At 46.0% G+C, this 27,012-nt stretch overlaps 2 protein-coding genes across 2 annotated transcripts; both read left to right on the top strand.

Moving 5' to 3' along the window:
* The first annotated feature begins 7,851 nt into the window (after positions 1–7,851).
* LOC127306665 (brassinosteroid-responsive RING protein 1) lies at positions 7,852–8,721 on the top strand. Its single transcript, XM_051337329.2, has one exon. It carries the CDS (start codon positions 7,925–7,927, stop codon positions 8,525–8,527), a length of 603 nt encoding a protein of 200 aa, XP_051193289.1. The 5' UTR covers positions 7,852–7,924; the 3' UTR covers positions 8,528–8,721.
* Positions 8,722–25,625: 16,904 nt separating this feature from the next.
* Positions 25,626–26,810, top strand: LOC127310156 (putative F-box protein At5g52610). The gene has a single exon (XM_051340851.1). The coding sequence runs from the start codon at positions 25,626–25,628 to the stop codon at positions 26,808–26,810; it is 1,185 nt and encodes a 394-aa protein (XP_051196811.1).
* Positions 26,811–27,012: the final 202 nt, after the last annotated feature.

The raw sequence follows: 27,012 nt of genomic DNA, 5'->3' as shown, positions 1-27,012 counted from the left end.
GGTGGTCGTGGAGCCCGGGCCGGCGACGAAGAAGGCGAAGCCCGACCTCACCGCGGAGCAGAGGAAGATCGAGAGCAAGAAGAGGGCCGACCGCCGTAGGGCGCTCGACCAAAGGAAGAGGGATATCGCTGCCGCGGAGGAGCGGCAGCGGGCGGCGGAGCAGCTTCTCCAACTCAAGACGGAGGCCAAGGCGGACGTCTTGCAAGAGCATGCCATGCTCTTTTATGGCCACCAAGCGCTCGCTCAGCACTTGATCCTCCCTGCCGGCGGCACGGCCTCGGGGGGGAGCTCGTCCTCGTTCGTGACCCGGCCCCTTCCTCCAAGGTCAACATCCCTGCCGGTAGCCCCGTTTGGGTACACGCCCGGCGCGCACGAATTGGGGGCGCAGTCGGCGCGGTACGCGTACCCGTCACGGGATGGGTCACCGGAGGTGGGCGAGTCGTTCACGGGGCCGTCTCCTTCGTCCATTGACCTGAACCGTGCGCCGGCGAACTCCAAAGGCCCCAAGAACATGGGAGCAGCAGCGATGGCCGGCGCACGGAACCTGCTCGACGATTTGTCCACCGTGCAGGCCCCTCCGGTGTACACGCAGCCAATGCCGACCACCATGCCCTCTGCTTCGACCGAGCAGGCTCCCCAGCCGCCTGCCGTTGACACACATCAGGGACAACCTTTGCTGTCTCGGCAGCATTAACATCGAGGAGGAGCCGTTGTTCGCTCAGGAGTTGACGCAAGCCGCAGCTGCACAAGCTCGAGCTCGCCGCGTAAGCAAACGAACCAGCAACTACACGGAGAAGGAGGACAAGGTGCTGGTCGAAGGATGGTTGACCATCGGGCAAGATGCATTGACGGGTGCCGAGCAGAAGGGGACCGCATTCTGGCGCCGGATCTATGAATACTTTCATGAGCATCACAAAATATGGACATGAGCCATTTGAGAGCGACCGCAGCGAAATATCGCTCCAAAAGAGGTGGGGAGCAATTCAAACGGAATGCAACAAATTCCAGGCGGCGTATGATCACGTGAAGCGAATCCCCGTTAGCGGCATGGGCATGAAGGACTTGGTATGATTCTTAACCTCAACTCGTTCATTCGGTGTTTGCACATATGTTTATCGTTCTTGTCTCGCTTTGCTCTAGGCGTGGCAAGCTTTGGATTGGTACAAATCGGTCAATAGAGAAAAGACCTTTGCCTTCCCTCATTGTTGGAAGATACTCGAAGGCAACCCCCAGTTCAAGGATGGGTACGAGGGGTACATGGCGACCTTGACTGGCAACAAGACCGCCAAAGATCCGACGGTCATTGACCTTGATGGTGGTCAGCCTTGCGGTAGCTCCGCTTCTCGTGCAAGTCGTCCTCGCGGCCACAAGGCAACCAAAGTCGACTTGAAGCGTGATGCCTCGTCCATGTTATTGTTTGACACTTTGAAGGAGCTGCATGCCGATAGAGAGGTGTTCACGGACAAGAGGGATGAGAGAAGGCGCCGGGAGAAAGAGGAGGACAGGAAGAACTACTTCGATGTCCAAAAGAAGAAGCTTGAGATAGAAGAGGTCAAGGCCAAGACCAAAGCTAGAGAAATTGAGCTCAAAGAGAGAGAAATTGAGCTCACAAAGATCGGGCAAGGGCCCAAGAGGTGGAGTTGAAGGCGAAGGAAGTTGAGCTCAAACGCCAAGCCGAGGACAACCTGATCATGAACGCCGACTTGACCAACATGAGCGAGGCGAAGAGAGCTTGGTTCGAGAAGAGGCAGAAGGAGATCCTAGAGCGTCCAAATTGAGTTGACAATCTCAATTTGTAATTTTTATATTTGTTCGAACTATGGCACATTTTATTTCTTCATCATGCAACATTTTATTTGATATTGTTTTATGTTATTTGATATTATTCTATAATTGTTAGATATTATTTTTATATTTGTTACATACTATTTAACTATGTGTGGCCAGATGGCCTGCCTATTTCCAAAAGAAATAGGCCAAATGGCCAAATGGGTGGCCGCTGCGTTGGGCGCAGCGTGCGACCCAAACGGACACGCGGACGCGGGACGCTGTCCGCGTGTCCGGCCGGCCATGCAAACGGCCCAAAACGGACGGCCCAGCGCGTCCGTTTGGATCAGCCGGTTGGAGATGTCCTAAGAAGGAGACTATTTTCCAACACCGGCAGCCATCGGCGATTTGTCGTCTCTTTTCAGGGCCGCCACCAACACGAGGCCGGACTCCGGAGACCCTGAAAGCCATTCGCGCGCGACTGCTTGACTACTTGCCTAATGCTGACCACGGACATCACTTTCGGTTCGTGCAAGGAACCAAATCCCAGCCTACTTTCTTGGCCTACTCTTGTTCTTTCAGATGATAGACCGGTAGCCTGCCAACCATAAGCCATAGGTTATCTATAATTATACACATAATCTTGGCGCGCATATATAATGGCGAATGCAAACGATTCCTAGAATACAAGGCGGTTGGAGGCGACCAGCTTGAGTGAGTGGCACACTTACTGAACAGATCTTGTCTAAACTTTTAGAACGGAACACCGGATCCCTCATCGATACGGAGACGCTTAATCTAGGAGATGGTAAAATGCCTAAGCGAAAAGAGCCAACACAATTAGTTAGCCGGTCCAAGAGGGAGGCTGCAAGAAGATCGCCCGGAAGGTGTCGTCCTTGTCTCGTAGCTGGCACCTAACATAATCTTCTAAGCAAGTGGTTACTGGGGCCTTTCCTCTGTCGCTTTATGCCCTTAAATATTCCTTAGCAATCTCGCTGGCCGAATAAGGAATTTGACAGTTAATCATAGAACTCAAGTCTTTGTTCAAGCCTACCTTTCCCATGGCGTGTGTGCTAACATTCCATGGAAAAGAACTCAAGTCAAAACCGAGCTCCTCAGTCCTCACCTCACGAGCCCAAGCGACCAAATGCTTACAAAGAATTTGTTGTGCAGAAGCAGCAACCTGAGACTGGTCAAACGATTGTGACCCGGTTGAAGCCAAGCTCAGTAGGAGGACAAGGAAGAGTAGAGCTTCTCTCTGGAAAAAAAAAAGGAAGAACGGAGCTGTGAACTTGCGACTTCCGGCGACCTATAGGAGCCGCCCTCCTCGATCTGAAAGCAAAAGAATAGACAAAAGAACCTTCCAGTGGCTGCTCTTTTCCTCTCCTTTCACTTCTCACCTCTTTAAGTTAGAAACATTATTAATCCTAATATCAAACCTAATTTTCTGACGAATTTATACCTACAAGGGGAACACCCCCGCTTCATCGTTACAAATACGCTTCAACGCTTAGCCTATGCTAGTTTACCGGTATCTCTGGGCACGGTCGAATTTCCGATAACCGCTGTGTCATTTTATTGTTGGAAGCCGGAGGCGGTGGTGAACAAGAAAGGAGGGGAAGAAGAAGATATGCCAGCGCCATCGTTTGATTCCAGATCGGCCACCGCCACCGCCTAACTCCAGATCTGGTCCACCACGCCGTCTAGGCTATCTGCCATTGCCGCCAGTGGCCATCTCGCCGCACCACCTTGCTCAAAGCTCGACCTCCGCCGCACCGACCTTCCCTCAAAGGTCCACCGCCACCAAGGTGGTATGATGAGTGGTAAAAACACTTATCTTTATCTTCGTTTAAACCAGATACCTTTCATCATTATGATGCAAATATCTCTCTAAACTTGCTTCCAACCACTAATTATCGCAAAGATGTGCAAATCTTCTTATTACTTGATTTTTTGCAGAAGTAAACACTTTAAAGAGAAAATCAAGAGAAATTAATATAAAAAATGCGAACTAAGATTATCACCAAGTCAACCAGTCCTCAAAGGCTAGAAGCAGAAGTTTTAACGACCACTAGTGCGGTTTTCCCACCCGTACAGAATGACCGTACGGGGTGTCGGTGGCCCTATTAAAAAAAAAACCGAGTCTTCCATGAAAATAATATGAAAACTAAAATAGAACATAAGAAAGTATCTATGATGGCTTAGGTATTGTAGTAATTTGCCTTAATATTTTACCTTATTAGATACTCAACCCCATAGAAATTAATCATCGTCTTGAAGGAAATTTTAAAGTAAGTTGTTAGAAGGAACCAATATTTAGTGGTAAATGAGATGCATGCCAAAATTTTTCTTGTTTAAAACAAACTGGGATACTGCTTTATGCACGTGTTGCAACACTAGCCCATACCATGGGGGATGCTGAAAACTCTGATGGCCTTTAAACGACCTACCAAGAGTGAAATCACATTTTGTCTATGAGTTTGTTAAATGTTTGTAATAGCGATGTTATGACGATTAATATTTTACCACTCCTATGTTGGGTTGCATTGCAAACGAAGTTGGGCCACTCCGCTAACCGCTATGAAAAATCATTAAACCTAAAGGTCTAAAATCCCGGTTATGGTTATGAGTGTTCCTTCCTAGTCTGCTCATTCTGGTTACAAAGCGAATAACATCTTTTGGCACTGCCTCGTTACTGAAGAATTGAAGACCTGGAAAACAATGAACATAAAGAAGATAGCCATGAGTTGACAAGTAGGTGTTCAAAATGAGATGCTCTAATGCTATTATTCATTTGGCATGCCCTCTCACTCTTAATATTTGAAAGTTCTGGAATACAAATCAATTCTTGGCCAACATGTGTTGCCTATAGTAAGGTAGAATGTTGGTTACTCATCTAATCGTTCTTGTTAATGAAAACTTTATTTTAGTTGTCTTGGCATAACAAAACATGTATGATATGTTGCCATTACACTATCTATGCTAAGCTTTTTGATGAAAATGTGTGGGCTATGGCTACCAATTGTAAGTGAACTTGCCTTTTAGATATTTCAACTTAAACTTAAAGCTCCGTATGATCTATGTTTCTTTCTCATGGACGATCAAGGCTTACCTGGGGGATGTTGATGAGTGGTAAGACACACATATTTATCACTTTTTAAACATGATATCTTCCACCATTCTGATGAAAATATCTTTCTGAATTTGTCGTTAATCACTGATTATTGCAATGATGTGCAAATATCCTTGTTATTTGATTGTGTGCAAAAATGGACATCTTAAGGAGAAAATCAATGGCAAGTAATGAAGAATTACGAGATAGGATTATCACCAAGTGAACCAGTCCGTGAAGATAGGAAGTAGTAATTTTACCGACCACGGATACAGTCACCCCAGTCCGTACGTGGTGACCGTACTAGAGGTCGGTGGCTCCGCCTCGTCAAACCCAATTTTTGTTGTGAAGCCCACCACGGCATCAAGGAGAGAACACCACGAAACATCTCATTCCATCGCCACAAGTCAAATCCATTCTCCATCGACGCTCCATCTTCATCACTATCGACTCCAGCGCCTCATCCATCATCACCATCTGCCCCTCTCATCTACTTTGTAATATTGATTTCATCATGACTGGCGACATTGTAAAACTATTTATTATTCATCGATACAAGATTTCTAATACAATGTTATGATTGTTGTGTAATTATGTGTGATGAGTCCTCACGGACTAAGGGCCGATGCCTAGCCTCGCATCATCAAGTGCATCTTTTTTATTCATGGGATATTGTGTAGTATGTCAATCAAGATCCATCTTTTTTGTTTATCTTTTGCCTCAATCCTAAGTTTAACTAGTATCCAAGTCTGCAAAGATTGATACAAGTATTAAAGCGAGAGTAGAGGTAGTAATGTTTCGACGCTTATACCAAAGTGAGAGAGTGGATATCGGTCGGTAGTGTGATTACAATTTAGGGGTTTACATTAACGTCATAAATATTAATGCTTTGTGTGTTTATCTTAATAACCATGTTTCCTGGCGATGCCTGGAATTCATAGTGGGAATCAAGAAGTTGGGAGAGCTTGCTATTAGAGGTATGGCAATAAAGTAGTTGGGTGAGCTTTCTACTAATCGTGCACCTATCACTCAACCCGTTGTTGATGTGGAGAAATATGAAATTAATCCTAGCTTCTTAAACTTTGTTCAACAAACCCACTTTGGTTGTTCCCTTCTGAGGATGCAGGTATGCACTAAACACTTTTATTGAGATATATGAAATTATGCGCATAAAAGATATAAACCTTGATGCGGTAAAATTATGTGTTTTCACTTTTCACTTAGAGGAAAAAACTAAAGAACGGTTGCTAGCTAGGACTCCTAAGGGGAATATCAGTTCATGGGAAAATTGTTACAAATATTCATGACTAATGTTTTTCACCTGCTAAAACTATGCAACTGCGTTCTAATGTTACATGTTTTAGACAAGAAGAGCATGAGCCACTCGTGTAGGGTTAAATGAAGGAGGACCTAAGAAATTATCGTAACCATCGGATGGAAGAATGGCTAATACTTAGTTTATTTTATTGTGCATTAAATCCTATGTCTAAGTCTATGGTTGATTGCAGCCGAAGGGGCATTCATGTAAAAGGAGATGGATATGGCCAAAAATTGTTGTTCGATTTGAGCAGCTCGGAGTTGTTGACTGTTGGGTTTTGACTCCCCTACAATTATTTTTTACCCTGAATATACGTTAATATATGCTTGAATATTTACGAGGAAATGTATTGTATTAATTTTTCTGATAAAGGAACTTTATTACATAAAGATTTTAAATATTACACCTGATTTCTGCATAACTGAGATGCACACAGCCGCTTACAAACCCAGGATCAAAAAGCATAAAAAAGTCTCGATACAAAAACATGATGCTGTATCAACCCCTAAGATGGTGAACAACCAATCCTGAGATTATGCTATCATCCATGTTTAGTAATAAACTGCCTTGTCGTGTCCTTCAGTAGTGTAGACACCTCCATAAACATATCACAGTTGTCCATGCGCTGAATAGGTGACCATGAATGGTGCAAAGTACTGCACCAGTGGATAACCAGAATATTTTTTTATCATTAAACACTTTATCATTTCTACATAGCCAAAGCGATCAAATAACGGCAAGCGCTCCCATCATAATAAGTAGTTCAAATCTGCGATCCATCTCATTAAGCCAATTGACAAAAATATTGGCAACACTTCGTGGCGGATATAAGGTAGACCCTATTTGGATGATTGACCATATAAATTTTGCAAAGTGGCATTGGAAGAATATGTGTTTAATTGTCCCATCATGATGATAAAACACATATTTATTACCTTCTCGTCAGTTGCCTTTCTCAAGGTTATCCTTAGTAAGGATTACCCCACGAGGAAGATACCATGTCAACACTTCTAACTTCAAAGGTATCTTCATCCTCCATATTTTCTTAATATTAATAACCGGCTGTAATGGTTGGATCAACGTTTTATATGAGGAATCCACAGTGAATTTTGCATTCACCTTTAGATTTCAGCGAAACACATCTGCGCCCATGTGACATTTGGACGAAAGCTAATCGTAGTATCTATTAATACGTATCTCTTCGGTTTCTGAAAAAGCTTGTCAATCTTATCCAGATACGGAGGTATATAGACATGTTTTAGCTATAGATTCATCCATATCCGAAAACAGTTGCGAATCTTTGTAGGAATGGAGGGATTAGGATAATTGATTATTAATTAGTTGATATGTGCATTATATAGGACAAAAAAGAGTAAACCAACGTACTGAAAATGCATATATATGAATTAGAAGAATAAATAGGACACCCATAATTTGGAAAGAAATGATGGATGGGCCAGGGCCAGCATATGAGTCCACCGCCCAATTCTGAGGCTGGCCAACACGCACACCCACGCCACGGCGGGACCAACCAACTACCGCCGCCCGAGGCCACCCCCACACTCGTTCGATCTTTCCGCGTTATTCCCCTCCCGGCGTCGTCTTCCTCGATTCACGCTCTATATAATAGCCCCACCACTTCCACTGTCAGTTGTCACCCCCGTGCTCCTGTCTGCTCGGCCATCAAAGAACCATCTCAAACTCTCCGGCAAGGCAAGATCGACGCCATGGGCTTCCCGGTGAGCTACTCGGAGCTGCTCCTCCCACGGCTGCTCCTCCACGCGCTCCTCCTCCTGGGCCACCTCCACCGCTTCCTCGTCTGGTCCTTCCACGCCGTCGGCCTGGGCGACCTCATCGACGTCGGCGTCAACGCGCCATTACCGGCGCAGGACGACGCGCACTGGCACGGGTCAGCCTCAGCCTCGCTGCAGCACCGGCGGCCGGGCTTCCGCGCCCTGCCGGCGGTGGCCGTCGACGAGGCGCTGCCCGTGCTGCGGCTGGACGAGCTGCTGGCGTCCTCCCCGTCGGTGTGCGCGGGCGGCGACTGCTCGGTCTGCCTCTGCGGCGTCGGCGGCGGCGACGAGGTGCGGCGGCTCCCCAACTGCCGCCACGTCTTCCACCGCGGCTGCATCGACCGCTGGATGGCGCACGAGCAGCGCACCTGCCCGCTCTGCCGCGCCCCGCTCATGCCCGGCGGCGACGACGGCGCCAACCTGCCCGAGGTCTCGGACTACGATTTCCCTTACCCGTCCCCGCTGCCGCTGATGCCCACCCCGACGCTGCTGCGCCCGCACGAGCTGCTGCTCAACGGCCTGGGCGGCTTCCAGTGAGCAGAGAAGCAGAGCTTGCGCTGTGACCTGTACATAGGCGCCATGGAGAACCAGAGACGACGAGTACTACTCTTAATTAGGAAATTAGGTTGCTACTATATGCTAGGCCGATTCCATCTTCCAAGACCGTGGAGCTGTGGATCTCTTTTTGCAGATTAATAAACCTGTTGAGCCATGAATCTCGTATTTTGCTACATTTGGGTCGCTTGTGTGATGCTTCCCCATTGCCCTTTCTGGCCACGACAGTCTGCTGCGATTTCTGAAAGAAAGAAGCGGCCGGCGAGACCAGACCATGAAAGTCTGGCTTCAACGGGCAAGGTGCTTCCTCGGGCCTTCCTGAATTACTCCGCCGACGTTTTGATCGTGCTTGACCTATCTGCCGCCACCGTGTGTGCCCCACCGCATAAACAATTCCGGAAGCTGCCCCTTTGCTTCCGGCTCTGGCTCAGGGCATCTCCAGCGGCGCGACGCGCGTCCGTTTGCGTAGGCCTTTTTGGTCGAAAACGACCGCGCGTCCGTTTGCGTTGGGGGTGGCTCCAGCGGCACGACGCATTTTTTTTAGGACGAACCATTTTTTTGAACTGAAACATAATTTACAAAAACTGAAACATAAAAAAAAACCTAAAACGCCTGCGGTCATTTGTCGTGGCCGTGTCGCTCCTCGTCATTGTCGAGCACGATGACCTCCGGTATGTCCCACAGCCAGTTGCCATCCGGGGGAGCGTACGCCGGGCGCGATCGCGGTGCTCGAGGTTGAGGAGGCTGCGGCTGAGGCGGCGGTGGAGGCGCCCAGGGCTGCGGCTGTGGCGGCGGATGAGGAGCCCAGCCATAAGGTTGTGGCGGCGGTGGGGGAGGCGCCCAAGGCTGTGGCGGCGGTGGAGGAGGCGCCCAAGGCTGTGGCGACGGTGGAGGAGGCGCCGCCGAGTCCAGGAGTGATACGTCTCAAACGTATCTATAATTTCTTATGTTCCATGCTTGTTTTATGACAATACCTACATGTTTTATACACACTTTATGTCATATTTATGCATTTTCCAGAACTAACCTATTGACGAGATGCCGAAGGACCAGTTGCTATTTTCTGCTGTTTTTGGTTCCAGAAATCCTAGTAAGGAAATATTCTCGGAATCGGACGAAATCAATGCCCAGCATCCTATTTTTCCACGAAGCTTCCAGAACACCCGAGAGCCACCAGAGGGGAGCCCTGGTGGGCCCAGATGATAGGGCGGCGCGGCCAGGGCCTGAGCCGCGCCCCCCTACTGTGTCACCACCTCGTCAGCCCTCCGACTCCGCCTCTTCGCCTATTTAAAGGTCCCTGACCTAAAACCTCGATACGGAAAAGCCACGGTACGAGAAACCTTTCAGAGCCGCCGCCATCGCGAAGCCAAGATCTGGGGGACAGGAGTCTCTGTTCCGGCACGCCGCCGGGACGGGGAAGTGCCCCCGGAAGGCTTCTCCATCGACACCACCGCCATCTTCACCAACGCTGCTGTCTCCCATGAGGAGGGAGTAGTTCTCCATCGAGGCTCGGGGCTGTACCGGTAGCTATGTGGTTAATCTCTCTCCTATGTGCTTTAATACAATAATCTCATGAGCTGCCTTACATGATTGAGATTCATATGATGATGCTTGTAATCTAGATGTCATTATGCTAGTCAAGTGAATTTTACTTATGTGATCTCCGGAGACTCCTTGTCCCACGTGTGTAAACGTGACAGTGTGTGCACCGTGTGGGTCTCTTAGGCTATATTTCACATAATACTTGTTCACTGAGTTATGATTTGAGTTGGATGTCTCTATGAAATTGTGGTGTGTTAGTACCTCCTATGAATGCTCAAAGTGACAGCGTGGGGTGTTCATTAGTACTTGGGAATGCATCTTTAAGGTTTGCCTACATGATGAATTGGTGTTCGTTATCTTGCCAGAGAGTAATTCAGAGTAGCATAGTGAAGTGCTTATTTATATTCCTTTATGATTACAATGTTGAGAGTGTCCACTAGTGAAAGTATGATCCCTAGGCCTTGTTTCCAAATACTGCAATCATCGTTTGTTTACTGTTTTACTGCATTTATACTGCCTGCAATATTACCACCATCAACCACACGCCAGTCCTGGACAGCAAAGCACTTTTCTGGTGCCATTGCTACTGCTCATACTTATTCATACCACCTGTATTTCACTATCTCTTCGCCGAACTAGTGCACCTATTAGGTGTGTTGGGGACACAAGAGACTTCTTGCTTTGTGGCTGCAGGGTTGCATGAGAGGGATATCTTTGACCTCTTCCTCCCTGAGTTCGATAAACCTTGGGTGATCCACTTAAGGGAAACTTGCTGCTGTTCTACAAACCTCTGCTCTTGGAGGCCCAACACTGTCTACAAGAATAGAAGCACCCGTAGACATCAAGCACTTTTCTGGCGCCGTTGCCGGGGAGGAAAGGTAAAAGGCACTCATACTCCGGTCCCAGGTAAAGTACTTTTCTGTTGCCGTTGTGTGTGTGCTCGAAGCTATTTCCTTTAGATCCTGCAATTGCATCTTTTTGTTTCTTGTTTACACTAGTTAGGCATAATGGACAACAATGAGCTTCTTATTCTATTTCCTGATTTAAGACATGGATGGTTTGATGCGAAAATTAAAAAACCTATGGAACATATTAGTATGAACGCTTTGAACACCATTGTTGCTAATGATATGGAAAATTCTAAGCTTGGGGAAGCTGGCTTTGATGAGCATGATATTTTTAGTCCCCCAAGCATTGAGGAGAAAATTTACTTTGATGATACTTTGCCTCCTATTTATGATGATTATAATGATATTGGTCTTTTGGTGCCGCCTACTATAGAGGATAAATTTGATTATGATTACAATATGCCTCCTATATTTGATGATGAGAATAATAATGATAGCTACTTTGTTGAATTTGCTCCCACTACAACTAATAAAATTGATTATGCCTATGTGGAGAGTAATAATTTTATGCATGAGACTCATGATAAGAATGCTTTATGTGATAGTTATATTGTTGAGTTTGCTCATGTTGCTACTGAAAGTTATTATGAGAGAGGAAAATATGGTTGTAGAAATTTTCATGTTACTAAAACACCTCTCTATGTGCTGAAATTTTTGAAGCTACACTTGTTCTATCTTCCTATGCTTGTTACTTTGCTCTTCATGAACTTATTTATTTACAAGATTCCTTTTCATAGGAAGCATGTTAGGCTTAAATTTGTTTTGAATTTGCCTCTTGATTCTCTCTTTTGCTTCAACTACTATTTCTTGCGAGTGCATCATTAAAACTGCTGAGCCCATCTTAATGGCTATAAAGAAAGAACTTCTTGGGAGATAACCCATGTGTTTTTTTTACTACAGTACTTTGTTTTATATTTGTGTCTTGGAAGTTGTTACTACTGTAGCAACCTCTCATTATCTTATTTTATTGCATTGTTGTGCCAAGTAAAGTCTTTCATAGCAAGGTTGATACTAGATTTGGATTACTGCGCAGAAACAGATTTCTGTCTGTCACAAATCTGGGCAGAATTCTCTGTAGGTAACTCAGAAAAATCTGCCAATTTACGTGCGTGATCCTCAGATATGTACGCAACTTTCATTCAATTTGGTCATTTTCATCTGAGCAAGTCTGGTGCCATTTTAAAATTCGTCTTTACGGACTGTTCTGTTTTTGACAGATTCTGCCTTTTATTTCGCATTGCTTCTTTCGCTGTGTTGGGTGGATTTCTTTGTTCCATTACCTTCCAGTAGCTTTGGGCAATGTCCAGAAGTGTTAAGAATGATTGTGTCACCTCTGAACATGTGAATTTTTATTATGCACTAACCCTCTAATGAGTTTGCTTTGAGTTTGGTGTGGAGGAAGTTTTCAAGGGTCAAGAGAGGAGGATGATATACTATGATCAAGAAGAGTTAAAGCTCTAAGCTTGGGGATGCCCCGGTGGTTCACCCCTGCATATTTCAAGAAGACTCAAGCATCTAAGCTTGGGGATGCCCAAGGCATCCCCTTCTTCATCGACAACTTATCAGGTTTCTTTTCTTGAAACTATATTTTTATTCAGTCACATCTTATGTACTTTACTTGGAGCGTCTGTGTGCTTTTATTTTCGTTTTGTTATTTTCATTCTCTGAATAAATTCATGCTTGTGTGGGAGAGAGACACGCTCCGCTGTTGCATATGAACACATGTGTTCTTAGTTCTATCTTTAATGTTCATGACGAAGGTTGAAACTGCTTCGTTCATTGTTATATGGTTGGAAACGGAAAATGCTACATGTAGTAATTGGTAAAATGTCTTGGATAATTTGATACTTGGCAATTGTTGTGCTCATGTTTAAGCTCTTGCATCATATACTTTGCACCTATTAATGAAGAAATACATAGAGCTTGCTAAAATTTGGTTTGCATAATTGGTCTCTCTAAAGTCTAGATAATTTCTAGTATTGAGTTTTGAATAACAAGGAAGACGGTGTAGAGTCTTATAATGTTTACAATATGTCTTTTATATAAGTTTTGCTGCACCGGTTCATCCTTGTGTTTGTTTCAAATAACTTTGCTAGCCTAAACCTTGTATCGAGAGGGAATACTTCTCATGCATCCAAAATCCTTGAGCCAAACACTATACCACTTGTGTCCACCATACCTACCTACTACATGGTATTTCTCTGCCATTCCAAGCAAATACTTCATGTGCTACCTTTAAACAATTCAAAAGCTATTATCTCTTATTTGTGTCAATGTTTTATAGCTCATGAGGAAGTATGTGGTGTTTATCTTTCGATCTTGTCATTTACTTCGGACAGACTTTCACCAATGGACTAGTGGCATATCCGCTTATCCAATAATTTTGCAAAAAGAGCTGGCAATGGGGTTCCCAGCCCCCAGTTAATCAACTTTCATTAATAATTCTCTTCACATGTTTTGCTCTGATTCATCAGTAAGCAACTTAATTTTGCAAATAGACACTCCTTCATGGTATGTGAATGTTGGAAGGCACCCGAAGATTCGGTTAGCCATGGCTTGTGAAAGCAAAAGGTTGGGAGGAGTGTCAACCATAAATAAAACTAAAACACATGTGTAAACAAAAGAGAAGAGGGATGATCTACCTTGCTGGTAGAGATAACGTCCTTCATGGGAGCCGCTCTTGAAAGTCTGGTTGATGAGGTAGTTAGAGTACCCGCTACCATTCGTTGACAACAACAAACACCTCTCAAAACTTTACTTTTATGCTCTCTATATGATTTCAAAACTTGAAAAGCTCTAGCACATGATTTAATCCCTGCTTCCCTCTGCGAAGGGCCATTCTTTTACCTTTTATGTTGAGTCAGTTCACCTATTTCTCTCCATCTCAAGAAGCAAACACTTGTGTGAACTGTGCATTGATTCCTACATACTTGCATATTGCACTTGTTATATTACTTTGCATTGACAACTATCCATGAGATATACATGTTATAAGTTGAAAGCAACCGCTGAAACTTAATCTTCCTTTGTGTTGCTTCAACACCTTTACTTTGATTTATTGCTTTATGAGTTAACTCTTATGCAAGACTTATTGATGCTTGTCTTGAAAGTACTATTCATGAAAAGTCTTTGCTTTATGATTCATTTGTTTACTCATTGTCTTCATCATTGCTTTGAATCGCTGCATTCATCTCATATGCTTTACAATATTGTTGATTAAGATCATGTTGGTAGCATGTCGCTTAAGAAATTATTCTTGTTATCGTTTACCTACTCGAGGGCGAGTAGGAACTAAGCTTGGGGATGCTTGATACGTCTCAAACGTATCTATAATTTCTTATGTTCCATGCTTGTTTTATGACAATACCTACATGTTTTGTACACACTTTATGTCATATTTATGCATTTTCCGGAACTAACCTATTGACGAGATGCCGAAGGGCCAGTTGCTATTTTCTGCTGTTTTTGGTTCCAGAAATCCTAGTAAGGAAATATTCTCGGAATCGGACGAAATCAATGCCCAGCATCCTATTTTTCCACGAAGCTTCCAGAACACCCGAGAGCCACCAGAGGGGAGCCCTGGCGGGCCCAGATGATAGGGCGGCGCGGCCAGGGCCTGGGTCGCGCCCCCCTACTGTGTCACCACCTCGTCAGCCCTCCGACTCCGCCTCTTCGCCTATTTAAAGGTCCCTGACCTAAAACCTCGATACGAAAAAGCCACGGTACGAGAAACCTTCCAGAGCCGCCGCCATCGCGAAGCCAAGATCTGGGGGACAGGAATCTCTGTTCCGGCACGCCGCCGGGACGGGGAAGTGCCCCCGGAAGGCTTCTCCATCGACACCACCGCCATCTTCACCAACGCTGCTGTCTCCCATGAGGAGGGAGTAGTTCTCCATCGAGGCTCGGGGCTGTACCGGTAGCTATGTGGTTAATCTCTCTCCTATGTGCTTCAATACAATAATCTCATGAGCTGCCTTACATGATTGAGATTCATATGATGATGCTTGTAATCTAGATGTCATTATGCTAGTCAAGTGGATTTTACTTATGTGATCTCCGGAGACTCCTTGTCCCACGTGTGTAAAGGTGACAGTGTGTGCACCGTGTGGGTCTCTTAGGCTATATTTCACAGAATACTTGTTCACTGAGTTATGATTTGAGTTGGATGTCTCTATGAAATTGTGGTGTGTTAGTACCTCCTATGAATGCTCAAAGTGACAGCGTGGGGTGTTCATTAGTACTTGGGAATGCATCTTTAAGGTTTGCCTACATGATGAATTAGTGTTCGTTATCTTGCCAGAGAGTAATTCAGAGTAGCATAGTGAAGTGCTTATTTATATTCCTGTATGATTACAATGTTGAGAGTGTCCACTAGTGAAAGTATGATCCCTAGGCCTTGTTTCCAAATACTGCAATCATCGCTTGTTTACTGTTTTACTGCATTTATACTGCCTGCAATATTACCACCATCAACCACACGCCAGTCCTGGACAGCAAAGCACTTTTCTGGTGCCATTGCTACTGCTCATACTTATTCATACCACATGTATTTCACTATCTCTTCGCCGAACTAGTGCACCTATTAGGTGTGTTGGGGACACAAGAGACTTCTTGCTTTGTGGTTGCAGGGTTGCATGAGAGGGATATCTTTGACCTCTTCCTCCCTGAGTTCGATAAACCTTGGGTGATCCACTTAAGGGAAACTTGCTGCTGTTCTACAAACCTCTGCTCTTGGAGGCCCAACACTGTCTACAAGAATAGAAGCACCCGTAGACATCAGGAGCGCCTGTCGAAGGGCTTCATCCGCGGACAGGCCCGGCGGCATGACAGCGGTGGCGTAGCGGGGCAACGGCGGCTGCACAGGCGCATCGTACTCGGAGACGAGGAGGCCGAGCTTGGCCATCTCGTCGTCCGTCATGTTGTCGGGGAACTCGAAGTTCCGGCCCTCCGCCATGGCCTGCTGCCATTCGTGGAAGACGAGGCCGACGTAGTCCTCGCTGTCGTCCTTCACCTCCTCGCTATGGTACGCGAGCGCCTCGATGTAGTCGTCGTCGTCGTCGTACACGGCGTAGGCTTCGTCGTCGTCGTCCTCGTCCTCGCGGTCGTTGTGCTGCGGCTGCTCACGTCGCGTCGGCGCCTGCTGACGATGAGCCGGCGGTGCAGGGCCAAAGGGATAATCCCTGTCGCCCATGAAGCCAGCCCTTCGTCTGTTGTCCGTCTCCGTGGACAGGTACGTACGCCAACTCTCCGAGTCGATGGCGTACGCCGGATCGGCGCGGAGGTCCGCCGGCAGATATCGCCTCCTGCGCCGGATCTCCTTGGTCCGCCCAGGCTCGCGCGCTGGTACTGGAGGGATGGGCACCCGGCGACAGCTGAGCCGCCAGGCAGCTGCACGCCGGACCAGGCGTCGCACGGCACCCATTTGCCGTGCATGAGCCTCCCCACCGTGACGGGGAGCGCCACCTTCTTGCTGCCGCTGCCGGAGGCCTCGAAGTCGTTCTTCTTCCCCATGGCGCAGCGGCTGTTGTGGTGCGAGTGGAGCTGTGGGCGAAGGAGCAACGCGGCCGCTGGACTTTTAAGGGCGGCCGCGCACGGGATACGATGCCATTGAAGGCGGCGCAGAAGCCCAGCCGCCGCCCGCCAGTGCACGCGCAGAACAGGAAGCTGCGGCATTCATGGCGAAGGCTGGGGCGCAGACGCGGAAGCGCTGACCGCGGAAGCGATGCCCTCCATGCAGGCTCGCTGCCAGGCGGGCCCGGTGGAGACCGCAGCGGACGCCGAGACGCAAACCTGGCGCATATTTGGGCCAGGTTTGCGTCTCCGCGGACGGCCCGGTCACTTTGCGTTGTGCCGCTGGAGAGGGTGCCAGACGCATTTACGACCAAAGCGGACGCAAACGGTCGCCTCACTCGCACCAAACGGCAAGTGCTAGTCACACTGAAGCTAGCATGCCAGGACAAGCGTGTGCGTGACTCGTTTGGAAATGTGTCGCGAAAGCGTGTCGCGAGTGTGCTGATTACTGGTCGCGCGGTTCCTGCTCCGAATCGACCACGATGGGCGAACGGGAATGATCGATGAAGAGGAGAAAGCCTTCGGGTCCACGGATTTCGCCATCGGATACATGGGACGTTGAGGTTTCGGGCCAGCATGCTTTCGACGTGCCGCGAAAAGGGCTGGCCCACGGGCATAGTTTTGTATCCCTGTCACGGTTCAACATGAAAGAGAGAGCATCCCCACCGGTGCCCTCCAAAGGGTGCCCGAATAAGCCGTTTGGGGGCACCGGCGAAGCTGCGGCCAAATTACAAGCAAATTAAATAAAGTATTTGCACACAAAATCAAATTGTTCATTACAACTTGAACAATAAGATTAAATAGTTTAAAAAGCGAAGACACATATCAAGAATGTTTCCTTTCCTCGCCCACAAATGCTCCATCAGATCATCGCAAAGTTGGAGATGCATTTGCTCATCGTGGATTTCTTGCTACATGCCAATGAAAGCTGAAAGCTCGGCCGACACCTCGTGATCAACTTCAACTAGAGGTCCTTGGCTCTCAGAGTTCATATCCGCAGCTTGGGGATCATCGCGATTACACTCGATGATCATGTTGTTCATAATCATGCATGCAGGCATTCATCACCACCCACATATGACAAGTAGCCCAAGTTAAAGAAGGGTACCTGACAATGGCAAAACGAGCTTAGAGCACGCCAAATGCCCGCTCAACATCCTTCTTGGCGGCCTCCTGGCACTATGAAAACCATGTCATCTTTTCAGTGCAAGGTGTGTAGATTGTCTTCCCAAATGTCGTGCACCGAGGATAAATGCCATCAGCCAAGTAATATCCCTTGTTTTATCTGTAGCCATTGACCTCACAGTTGATCACATGGGCATGGCCTTCGGCAAGTTTACCAAAAACTAGTGAGCGCCGAAGCACGTTAATATCATTGTGCGATCTAGCCATGCCAAAAAAAATGCATGCAAAATACGCAGGTCATAGTCAGACATGGCTTCAAGAACGACATTGCACTCACTAGTGTGATCCTTGTACATCCCCTACCATGGGGACAATTCTTCAAACCACAATTCATGCAGTCGATGCTTCCAAGTACACCTGAAGATCCTCTTGCTGCATTTTGAGTCAATATCTGACCTGTGTCTTCTTCATTGGGTGCGCCCTGAAGTAGTGCGGCCCAAACACTGCTACAACCGCCCGACAAAATCTATAGGACTGTGGACTCAGCCATGCGTATGTAATAGGAGGAGCTCCATATGCAAAATACCTCAAGGCTGCCGTGCAAAGCAAATCCATATAACCCAGTGTAATCTTTTTTGCAGACGAAATAGCTATCATACTCCCTCACACCTTTACAATCTTCTGAAATGTATGTTTGCTCATCCAAAAACGGCAACGAAATATTTTGGCCCCACACCGTCCTTGAAGTAATCGTCTTCGAGCATCTCGGCTCCGGCCAGACGATGCGCACAATGTTCTTCCGCTTGCCCTTAACTGAACCGCCTATGTGGGGTGGTTGCAGCTTCGCCCACTGGCAAAGAAGAGAGATGAGAAGAAGAAGTCCTTTCTTACTCTCGACCGTGGCCTCAGCCTCCTCTTGCATCAAGAGTGTAATCATCATCTCATCTTCGCTATCCATTTCTACGAACCACGCAACGAATCAATCCAATACTCGAACACTATCTACCTTGTAGCTACCAAGAAAAATAAACACTCATTTTTCAATACGCCAAACACGTTCCGGGCGCGTGGCATGTGTGATGATATCGGCCCAAACCTTGTAGCGGCGACTAGAGAAAAGGCCTGAATGGTTGGCTACTCGTGTCGTCGAGGCCAACAACGGGTTGTTGATGCGTGCATTTTGCATCATCATTATTGCTACATATATGATTAGTTTTCATTGTCATTTGTCATCATACATCATTATTTATGCATTTTTAGTCGATTTTCATGACTTTCCTACAAAGTCTCTTTCATTGATATCTAACTCCTAGGAGGCACAAAACCTCATGTTTCGTATTTTATTTGTTTCAGGACTTTTTGGATCGCTAAAAATCGAGGAAAAAAATACATGATCAGTTTTTCACCCGGAGAAGGACAGTGGGCGAAAGAATCACGCGAGGGGAGCCACGAGGGCCGAATAGACCCAGGTGGATTGCCCAAACATGTAGGGCGCGCCACCCGAGGTCGTTCACACCTAGGCATCATTTCACCGCCCCCCTATTGTACCAGAAGCTCTGTTTCACCTAAAAACCTAAGCCACCTATTGCCCAAACATGTAGGGCGCGCCACCCGAGGTCGTTCACACCTAGGCATCAGTTCACCGCCCCCCTATTGTACCAGAAGCTCTGTTTCACCTAAAAACCCAAGCCATATATTTTCCGACATTTATTGAGGCGGCGGCGGAGGCGAAAGTCCTCTCCTACTCCGGGAGAGGGTAGATCCTGCTGCACCGGTGCCTCCGGTGAATAGGAAATTGACGCTATCGACATCCACACACCTCCTTGGATTGGGAGGAGGCATCTCCATCAACATATCCATCACCACCATCATCACCACCATCTCCATCTACGAGATCGACGTCATCCCCTCATAGTTTATTTGTGATCGGTATTTTTTTCATTATTTGGTGGGGATATTATATATTTGGATTGTGTTGTAATCATTATGCCTCTGGTTCATATCATGTTTGACAGTTTTGAGTAGTTTTCCACGTTTCTGAGAGCATAGGATGATCTAGCTATGATTCTATATGATGTGCTATGAGTATTTGGTCAACTTTTTTTTTACCTTTTATGTTGTTCTATGATGGTTTTATGTGAACGTCGACTGCATATTATTTCACCTATATAGTCTTATAGGGCTGCACTTTAATGTAATACATTAGTGTTGGAAGGATCAGAATGACAGAAACCGTCTTCCAATAGTATGAGTTGCATTAGAGTGGTTTATGTCCCTGACCAGAGATCTTATGAATATGGTGGGACATTTATGTATTAATAATTCATATACTTGCTCATGAAAATGGTTCTAAGACCCATCATAAGGGGTGTATTTGCACATATTTATGGTTCCATCTAACTTAGGCTCCGCCCCTAAATGAATAAAATTTGACAAAATATTTACCGTGTTGTTTAGAACTCAGATGCTAGTGAATACATGCCGCCCTCGTAAACTTTAGTCTCATATAAGCGCGCACACACTTGAGCTTGTCCTCTTGCTGCATAGAGAATTGAGCTTTTCTCTCATCGAGAGCATTTACTTTAGTCTCATATGATTGCTGCATAGAAAATTCGCGTACGAGTTTGTTACACACGCGAGAAGTGTCAACTTCTTAGCCCGATTTTTCTCAGATTTCTGCTTCTTTTTCACGAAATTTCATCTATAAATACCTCAATATGTTCTCAATATTTTGACACCAAAACCCTAATTTATGCGCTACCAGGCTGCGCAAATTTCTCGCCGGAGTTCAGATTTACAGCCACCATTGTTGGAGCTCGGAAGTTAATGTCGCCACGAATCTGTCCACCTTTGCCCCTAATTTTTTGCTCTAAACTCTTCCCCTGTCAGTACAACATCGTCCTAAAATTCCCCCCCCCCCCCCCACATCTTTAGAGCACGGGAACGCCCGTTATTCCTCGTCGGAGCATCGTTGGAGACCGACGCCTCCATCCGCTCTTCACGGCTGTTCCGGGAAGGGGGAGCAACATCGAGGATACCTTCGTGACCGCCTGGAGGAGCTGAAGACTGTCATCAACGTCGCCACCGTCGACCATCTGTCCCACATCATCACCGTCGCCGACCGCCCTGTCGTTTTTCGGTGAGCTCCCAGATTCAATCTGGGCTACATGTTTTCGCTTTAATCCGACAACCCAAAATCGAGATCCACGTGAAAGGGTATCGGTGAATCAGATCGCGCCACGTGTTGCTGTTTTATTGTCATACCGAAATTTTCGTATATAAAGGTCAGAGAATATGCAAATCTTGTAAAAATCATAACTACAGTTTCGTAACTCGAAAAATTGCATATGATATACCGTTGGAATCAGAAAATTGAGAAGAACACATTAATACCGTTATTTCGTATTTTTAGGAACTTGCTTATTTTCAAATTTAAATTAGTGTTTATAGTATTTTTGATATATTTTAACTTTGGTAAATGATTTTAAATTATTTCCAACGCCCAAATGAAAGATAATGAAATTGTCTCTGCAGTAGTATACCTATTTGAGATTTTTGGAATTATTTTATACGTAAGTTACTGTTTGCATTAAATATCCTATTTAGAGATCCTATTGAATAAATACATTGTTTTTAAAGTATTTTATGAGCCAAAATTGTTTCCAGAGCATGCATGCATAATTTTATTGTGTAATTTATCTATTTGTAATGCTTTGGAATTGATTGTGAATTGTTTGATTGTGATAGATTGTCCGGAGTGCAACGAGTGCGACTGCAACGATTGTCTGAACAACACCGAAGGCAAGTGTCACACACCGTTTTGTCATATTATTTTCTATGCACTTTATAGTTATTTTCAATAGCTATGCATGTGTAGGATTGTTTTAAATGTATATATTGATATGCTATGAGCACCTATTGTCATGGGCATACCTTTCGCGTACCCGTTATTATCATACCCGGCTTAGCCCAATATGGAGAAGGCCCAAGAAGGCAATTCGAGAAAGTAGTCAACTGGGACTCTTATAAAATCCTAGGCTGATTGCATACATAAAACTAGTCAGGGCACCCATATAGAGGGAGATCAATAGAGACAAGATATATAACATAGTTCCGCCTACGGCGGCCCCTGTAAATATACTTGCGATCATATACTAGATTGCTAGTAGCATGTAGGAGTCCTCCACCGAGGGGACCCGAAGTTGGGTATATCGTGCGTCCAATCACGCTCCCGGAATCTCCATCCTCGCTCTTCCTCGAAACCAAGTCTACAATCCGTAGGCATTGGCGAGGTGATCCCTCGTCACATATGCACACCCAAGATCAAAGTTCAATCCCGCATCAAACACCATGTTCTTATGTTAAGCTTGTTGACTACGCTCTTACTCATACTTTCGTTCTATAACCCTTAAGATTGTGAGAACTATGGAGGAGACTACACCGAAAAACCCGAGGGAAGCTACAAGGTCTACTACGAGGAGACTAAACTGTAAGATGAAGTGAAAGGTGTGGACTATGACATAGTCTACGGTATTAACGAGGTCAAGACCGAGTAGTAGAGAGAATCTCAAATAGACGTAGATGAGCCAAGCAGCATAGAACTTTACTTAAATAAGTTGTTGAGCTCTATAATACTTAGTTAGTAATTCAGCTGGGTTGTAAGTTATTTAGAATCGGAGTTGAGTCTGAATGGTATCATCACTGGACCGATGAGTAAATCGAAGAGTTTGTACACTTTTGGGTTTTAATAATAAGTGTTTGATATGTGGACCGGCAATATTTCTGTTATACCACTCTGAGAGATGTAATATTTGTAGAGCCATACTTCCATATATCTTATGTCAACAACTTGCGTACTACAACATGCAGTGATATGCTAGGTCACAGCGAGTAGTTACAGAGCAATTGTTTTGATCTTAGGTTAGAAACCTAGTAAATGGATAGAACATATAGGATATGAATAATATTACAAAGAAATTTATCTAGTTTCACGGTGGATATTCACTTGAGTATTCTCCAGTTTTCTGGTATTCCAAGGTGGAAACTCCCGAATGTGCAATAGCTAGGCACAAATCGAACATATACAGGCAAGCCATAATATACTATCTATTGTATTAGAATGCTTATAAAAATATTATCATATCTATATTTATATTTGGATTGTGGATAGAATAATTGTTTTTATATTTTTGATTAAAATTTATAAAGTTTGACCTTGACTAACCCGAACATGAAGTTAATAAAAATAGAGGTAGTATTTTGATCTTAGTTTGGATGTATGTATAGTATTTTAAACCATAGTAGCATTTTATTTAAATCTAGATATATATTAGCCTACATTTTATTTAAATCTTCCACTAATATTTATGGCAGGAGTTAAGACACGTTTGCACAACTAAAGGGTTGCAGTCAGGTTCATAAAACTGGAGAAAGAGTTCACTCATATAACCACGGAGGAATCGATCTACTCCCTCTGTTCCGGTTCATAAAGCTTGCTAGGGACGAAGCTAGATTTTTTTTTCAATGGGGTCAACTCTATGATATATCTCTCAATTTTCCTGGGGTATCTATCTATATACCTAATAATAAAGGAGCTAATGTTTCCGTGGTTTGGTCCGTCGCAATACGCTTTGGTCCGACCGCCTATACGTTTTCCTAGGCTTTCCCTGTCGCGTTAGCTAGCGATTTGTTTGTGCTGGCAAGGAAACCGACCAATATAGAAAATCTATACGTAATCGTCACCCACACGTATCAGGTAAGGTCTCCTTTCCTCGTTCCAGAAAAGAGTCCAGGACGTAACGTACCTTATGTAAACACTCATTTATATAGAACTAGATCGGTCGACCGAGCCTCCACAAATCGATCTTGACAATGGGGCGGCGGCGCGGATCGCATGAACAAAAGGAAGAGGCACCAGGAATCAACATTGCGACGGGGCGGCGGCGGCGCGGCTCGCATGAACAAGGAGGAGGGCGCCATGAATCCATCGAACTTGATAACAGGGCGTTTGTGCCTCTGCCGGGCTGCCGGATGCAGACCGCAGCTGCCCCCATATCAGCAATAGAGAACGACGCCGAGTAATGAGCGCCGGAGCAGGAACAGCCAGCGACGGAGCTGGTCGATGCTGAGTGTCTTACTGCCTTCACCCATCCCATATATGTGGTCATCCCAGAAGATGTTGTGCCCGTGAACGGCAGACGAAGTGCCTCTGCGCGAACTGGAGCATGTCGACAGGACGTAGTAGTCCTCCCAGACCGGCACTACCTCCGTGATGTACCAGTTCATCTCGTTCTTGAAGGTGCTGAACGTGAACTGCTTGGTTAACCATTGCTGGTACTACAGGTTTTGCAGAGGATCTCCTGGCTAATCGCCGACCCCTGCCTCCAAGTTGCTGACCGTGTCCCTCACCCAGAGCCGCACCATCTTCCTTCTGGGCTTTCTTGATGGCTGCAGCGACACGTTGTCCACCCATACGTGAAGTAGTATTCCTACTCCGTCCTACTAAAGTCGCCGTTGGCCAATGCTAGCACATGGCCTCAAACGCACCTTCCACCGGCGAGGACAGCACCGTCGACTAAAGCCGCCGCTGGTCGCGCTAACCCCATAGCCTAGAACGCCTGTTCCGCTGGCGACGACAGCACCGACGGCATCGTCAGATGCAGCGCTCACACGGACGCCGGGATCAGCCACCGGACCTTCAAACCGAGCGTGCGAGAGTGTTTGCTCCCGTGTACTACTGCGCTACTGCAATGCCATCAGAGATGGAGTTGCGTGCCTTCTAAAGCTTTTAAGAAATACATTCTGTGGAAGAACAACAACTACAAACAGTTTGATCGACGCTCAAAAAATGTGAGACATCTCATGATCATTCTTGTGGTACGTACTAGACTTTCTTGCATAAGCTTGTTTTTTCCTTGCACTGTCTTGTGTAAGATGTCCTGCTGCCGAAAACATGTGCAGTGTAGCACAAAATATATAGATTATTATACTTAAATGAAATTATATTGAAATTAAAACCAGAGAAAAAAGTACATTAAATAATTACGAATTATTTAATTAGAAACTAAAAACTTTAATTATTTGAAAATCTGAGTCTGCAATGTTTAATATTTTTAATAAAAAGTGTTATTTTGATCATAAGCTTTGGAGTTAGTTGTTTTTTTTTAGATAAAAGGCATATGAATGCCCGACTTTAAATTAATAAAACCTGGAGAGATCCAACATAGTTAGTTGTTTGTATTAGATATAATTATATTTGCCATGAATAGAAAAAATATGACCACCATCGACGATGGAGACAAAGAGAAGAAATATCAACACGGATGGTTTGATGGACCGTTAGAGCATTTGTTCATCCCGGTGCAACGCACGGGCACTTTTGCTAGTCTTCTATAAATAAATGTCACTTGGTACGAATTAGTGAGGGATTTGCTAGTTTTTATTGATGTCAGCTGACCTCAATGTCAATAAGGCAGCTCCGTCCCTAGAGCTTGCGCATATCCTTAGATTGTAAATTTGACACGATAATACAAGATATATATTTAAAATATATACATTAGCAAACTTAGATGTTCTATTTTTTAATGATATAATTCTTATTAGGTTGTAGAATTGATATTATGTTGACCAAATTCACAATCTAAAAATACGCACAAACTCTATAAACTGGGGTGAAGGTAGTACGATTGATTGGGGCTCGGTTTTGTTAACGTGTAAATGAACCTAGAATCGATCGGTCATAGAGGAACCATATGTTTTGGACAAGTTATTTGTGTCTTCCTGCAGTATATATGTGTATGAGGGGCCGACGGCGTGTACCCGGAAACTATCTCCGACTCGTTCACGAATCGGACAAGCACTCCAATAAAGCTATGTCGGGCGATGTCAGTACAATTGCAGCGCCTCATAGTAGAGTTTCTATCTGGAACCACGCGATGTCGGGCGATGCCAATGCTGCTGCCGCAACCTCGTTCCTCTCGCGAGACCTCATCTCCACCATCCTGCTCCGCCTCCCGGCGATCGTCCTCCGCCGCTTGAGCCTCGTTTGTAAAGAATGGCGAAATATCATCTCGGATCCAATCTTCATCAAAACCCACATGGTGGAAGGACCGACGGCCCCGACACACACCATCGTATTCGTGCCTTCCTCCGAGCAGTACCGCGCCGGCAACGGGTTCCTATTCGACGAGCGCTGGCGGCTAGCGGCGAGGTTCGCCGTCGGCGCTTCCGAGGCCATGGTAGGCACGTGCAACGGCCTTCTCTGCTTCCACGACGGGCGCCGGGACCTTATCAAGATCGTAGAACCCTTCACCGGCGATGCCATTGTCCTGCCGGTGCCGACGACGGATTCGCCGTGGAAGCACGACGCCCGGTCGTACTGCTTCGGATTCGACGCCACGGCGAGGCGATACAAGATCGTTCACCAGGTCGAAAGCTATAGCTTCCTGAATGTTTTCACGCTGGGAGAGGACAAGGGCTGGAGAACCGTAAGCATTCCCCCATGTGCCTCCGTCCACGGCGACCTCGCGTACGACGGCGGAACGGTGTACTGGAGCTACAACGGATACGCAGACATGATGTACGCGCGCTTCGATCTAGCGACCGAGCAGATCATCACGCCGGTGAAGCGGTGTCTGGCTAACGGGCGACCGATCACTTGCCATCATCCGCGGTGGCGGGATCAGCCCTTCGTCTTCCTAATAAGGCGGTTCGCCAGTGAGTCACAGGATGACTACTGGCCGCATGATATGAACACCATGGCGATTGATACCCATGGCGTGATCGTTCCCCATGGGCGGCACCTACCGAGGCCACACGCGCTGCAACGGGGCCACCTGCTATTACAGGAGGCGAACGGAGCTGTGTACGCTCACAAGATCATGACAACAACTATTCATGAACTTAAAATTGGGTGGAAAAAACTGCTGATTGATAGCGATCTGGGCCTTACCAATCACTTTTTCGCACCCAAGAACGGCCAGTTCGTTCCAGTTCACAGTGGCGGACGGTCGAAAACACAGCAGCCCGTGGCTACTGCGAGCGAGGATATTTGCACGTTTGCCTACACCCCCACAGTATCTGTCGCTCCCTTGGCGCTCTATCTAGGCACACATGGTTAAACATCATGTATTTATAACTAACTATTTATATGTGTATCGCATAGTATAACACCACGATCAGTATTTCCTCTTGTATCGCCATGGATATATGGGGCTTTTCCATCCTGTATTATAACACGTACCAGAGCCTCCCAACGGAGGCATCGTTTTCGCCTACTCTGAGATGGTATCAAGGCATACCTCTTCCATGACCTAGCTGCCG

Source organism: Lolium perenne, chromosome 6 (assembly GCF_019359855.2).
Source record: "Lolium perenne isolate Kyuss_39 chromosome 6, Kyuss_2.0, whole genome shotgun sequence".
Classification (NCBI taxonomy): Eukaryota; Viridiplantae; Streptophyta; class Magnoliopsida; order Poales; family Poaceae; genus Lolium; species Lolium perenne.
The sequence above is the reverse complement of the archived record's forward strand: the minus strand, read 5'-3'. Positions and strand labels throughout refer to the sequence as shown.